Below are 3,985 nucleotides of genomic sequence, written 5' to 3'. Positions count from 1 at the left end.
AGATATTGTTCTGGTAAAATTAGGTAATTACATATAGAAGGATGAGACTCACTCTTTACCTCTGATTGCAAACAAAATTAAATTTAGAGCACACCAAGAGTTAAAGTATAAGGCAAAATATTCTAAATCTGATAGATGGAAAATTAAGAAAAAGATATAAATTTGTTTTTTTAAGAAGGACTTTTCCTTTTTTGAGAATATTTTAAATTTACTTTCAAATGTTATCCCCTTTCCAGGTTTCCCATCTATAACCTTCCTATCCCATTCTTCTTCCACCATATTCTATGAGCGTGTTCCCCCACCCATCTAACCACCCCTTTCTGCATCCCTACCCTGACATTTCCCTATACTAAGCCATTGAGCCTTGGCAGAACCAAGGGCTTCTCCTCCCATTAGGGCCCAACAAGGCCATCTCCTGCTACATATGCAACTGGAGACATGGGTCTTTCCATGTGTACACTTTGAATGTTGACTTATTCCCTGGGTGTTCTGAATGGTTTATATTGTTGTTCTTATGGGTTGGCAAAAGCCTTCAGCACCTCCAAACCATTGTCTAACTCCTCCAGTGTGGATTCCATTCTCAATTCAATGGTTGGCTTTGAGCATCCGCCTCTGTGTTTGTCATGCTCTGGCAGAGCTTCTCAGGAGACAGCAGTATAAAGCACCTGTCAGCATGCACTTCTTGGCATTAGCAATATTAGCAATTGTCTGGGTTTGGTGGCCCTATGTACATGGGATGAATCCACAAGAGAATGAATCGCTCAATGACCTTTGCTTCAGTCTCTGCTCCAAACATTGTCTCTGTATTTCCTTCCATGAATATTTTTATTCCCCCTTCTAAAGACTGAAGCATCTGCACTTTTTTTTGTCCTTCCTCTTGAGCATCATGTGGAATGTGCATTGTATCTTGGATAATCTGAGCTTTTGGGATAATATCCACTTACTGGCGAGTGCATACCATGTCTTTTTTGTGTGTGTGATTGGGTTACCTCTCCAGGCTAATATTTTCTAATTCTATCCATTTGTCTATGAATTTCATTAAGTCACTGTTTTTAATAGCTGAATAGTACTCCATTGTACAAATGTAACATATTTTCTGTAACCAATCCACTTTTGAGGGACATTTGGGTTATTTCCAATTTCTGGCTATTATAAATAGGGCTGCTATGAACACAGAAGAGCATGTGTCCTTGTTATATGTTGGAGCAGCTTCAGGGGATATGCCCAGGAATGTTATAACTGGGCCCTCAGTAGTACTATGTCCAATTCTTCATAAAGTTAGGGGGAAGCTGGACCCTCAGAAGTACAGACAATCCTGAGAACACACAGGGGACAATTACTTTCTGCCCACATTCCTGAGCCTAGAGGAAAGAGGCTGGTACCCACACACCTATTGTCACTTGATCTTTGACAAAGGAGCTAAAATCATCCAGTGGAAAATGGAAGCATTTTAAACATATGGTCCTGGTGCAACCATGGTCAACTTGTAGATGAAAGCAAGTTGATCCATTCCTATAGCTCTGTAGAAACCTAAGTTCAAGTGGATCAAGGAACTCCACATAAAACCAGATAAACTCAAACTAATAGAAGAAAAATCAGAAAAGAACCTCATGCACATGGGCACTGGGGAAAGTTTCCTTAACAGAACAATTGCTTATGCAATACGATCAAGAATTGACAAATGGGACTTTATAAAATTGCAAAGCTTCTGTAAGGCAAAAGACACTGAAATTAGGACAAAACAGCAACTAACAGATTGGGAAAAGGTTTTTATTAATCCTATGCCTTAATAGAGGACTAATATCCAAAACATACAAGGAACTCAAGAAGTTAGACTCCAGGAAATCAAATAACCCTCTTAAAATTGGGGTATGCAATGGTGAGATGGTCATCTCCAGTAGCGATGATGACTCCATCGTGCTCTATGACTGCCAGGAGGGCAAACCAAATAGAACCCTGTACAGTAAGAAATATGGTGTGGACCTCATCAGATACACCCATGAAGCAAACACAGTCGTTTACAGCTCTAACAAAATAGACGATACTATTCGTTACTTGTCCTTGCATGACAATAAATACATCAGATACTTTCCTGGACACAGCAAGAGGGTGGTGGCCTTGTCCATGTCACCTGTGGATGACACTTTCATTTCTGGGTCTCTTGATAAGACCATTCGACTCTGGGATCTCCGTTCTCCTAACTGCCAGGGCCTCATGTATCTACAGGGCAAACCCATTTGTTCCTTTGATCCAGAAGGGTTAAGTTTTGCTGCAGGTGTCAACTCAGAAATGGTCAAACTTTATGACCTTCGTTCTTTTGATAAGGGTCCATTTGCTACCTTTAAGATGCAGTATGATTGGACTTGTGAGTGGACAGGACTTAAGTTCAGCAACGATGGCAAACTGATACTCATCTCCACCAACGGCAGCTTCATCCGCCTCATTGACGCATTTAAGGGTGTGGTGATGCATACATTTGGGGGTTATGCTAATAGCAAAACTGTTACACTCAAAGCTTCGTTTACTCCAGATTCATGGTTTATTATGATTGGTTCAGAAAATGGCAAAATCCATGTGTGGAATGGGGAGAGTGGTATAAAAGTAGCTGTACTGGATGGGAAGTACACCAGCCCCATCACCTGTTTGCAGTTCAACCCCAAGTTTATGACCTTTGCCAGTGCCTGTTCCAACATGGTCTTCTGGTTACCCACTATTGATGACTGATCCTGACGCTCCTGGGCTATTTGTACAGTGAGGGCGGCCAACAGGAAAAGGTCTGAGGTGACTGAGATGACGGTGTTTAATTGATCATTTGACTGGGCCTGGAGAACATCTTCCCACGTGGCCTTCCCAGGGATGTGCTGTCCATCTTCTCTAAAGGATTATTTTGCTGAGCGCCTTCAGGAGGACCCTTGGTGCTGCAGCTTCAGCTGGCACCCAGCCTTCCAGCTCTCACTGCGCCAGGCTCTTCAGAGTGTGACTAAACTTACGATCAGGACACAGTGGGGCACCTGAACCCCTTCAGTTGTGAATGTACTTGCTGCTGAGGAGCCAGTGAAGTCACCACTTCCTGCACATCCTTCTCACCCCAGAAATGCATGGGAAGCCGTGGTTCTGGTTTTGAGATGTTAGGGCAGCTCAGCACCCCTTGCCCTCACCCTGCATGTCTTGTTACTGGGTCTCCCTGTGTAATTAATTGTGGCATTATTCCACAACCATCATGTTTCTTAGGTGCCAAACATTTACAAAAATAAGTCTTCATATACCTCGGGGTCAAAGAAAGGACAAGTACAGAGGACCGTGTCTGTCAGGAGGCTAGTCAGTATTCCTGCACAGGTGGGTGGGGCAGACCTTGGGCTTAGATGCTGGGTGACAAAGGCCCAAGAGTCTGACAGGGAGGGAGGGGTAGCAGGTAAATTCTGAGAGCTGAAAGGTTTAGCAGCCTGGTGCACTTCCCCCATCAAGACAATCCCACAGTCTCTCTTGTGGGGGATCCTACCGAGCTTGGCTTGTACAAAAGCAAGGTAGTAGTTTATTTTTGTACCTGAGTCACATCACGTTTTCCTGTGGGCCAGTATTGTGGAATGAGTCTGAGTTGTTTACACTGATGCCTTCCTTCCCTGCCCACCACAAATCGTGTACATAGTCAGCAGATGAAACCCCTCTTCTCCAGCTCCTACCCGAGAGCTGGTTCTAGGCCTTGTTCTATTTAGCCTTTTTATATATGACCCTTGATCTGTCTGTATTTGAACACTGTGGGTGTCCACTTACCTTTGTGCAGATGTGCACAATGCGTCTGTGTATATGCTTGTCTCATCTAGCTTATCAAGAGTTCGGCAGGAGAGGGAAGCCTGCAGCCGAGAATGACTTTGTGGATATTGTGTGCCACAATTGTTAGTCTTCTCCGTTAACCTTAGGGATATAACGTGAAGTAGAGCTTCTAGTGTTTGCTGTTTCATGGCAGCTAAGTGGGGGCCTTGGGTGA

At 43.6% G+C, this 3,985-nt stretch overlaps 1 protein-coding gene across 1 annotated transcript; it reads left to right on the top strand.

The window, feature by feature from the left end:
- Positions 1-1,475: 1,475 nt before the first annotated feature.
- Positions 1,476-3,685, top strand: LOC116912706 (WD repeat-containing protein 82-like). Its single transcript, XM_032916833.1, has 2 exons — positions 1,476-1,486; positions 1,842-3,685. Exons 1-2 carry the CDS (start codon positions 1,476-1,478, stop codon positions 2,722-2,724), a joined length of 894 nt encoding a protein of 297 aa, XP_032772724.1. The 3' UTR covers positions 2,725-3,685.
- Positions 3,686-3,985: the final 300 nt, after the last annotated feature.

This window comes from Rattus rattus, chromosome 11 (assembly GCF_011064425.1).
Source record: "Rattus rattus isolate New Zealand chromosome 11, Rrattus_CSIRO_v1, whole genome shotgun sequence".
NCBI classification, from domain to species: Eukaryota; Metazoa; Chordata; class Mammalia; order Rodentia; family Muridae; genus Rattus; species Rattus rattus.
Note: the sequence above shows the minus strand (reverse complement) of the source record. Positions and strands in the feature narration are given on the sequence as shown.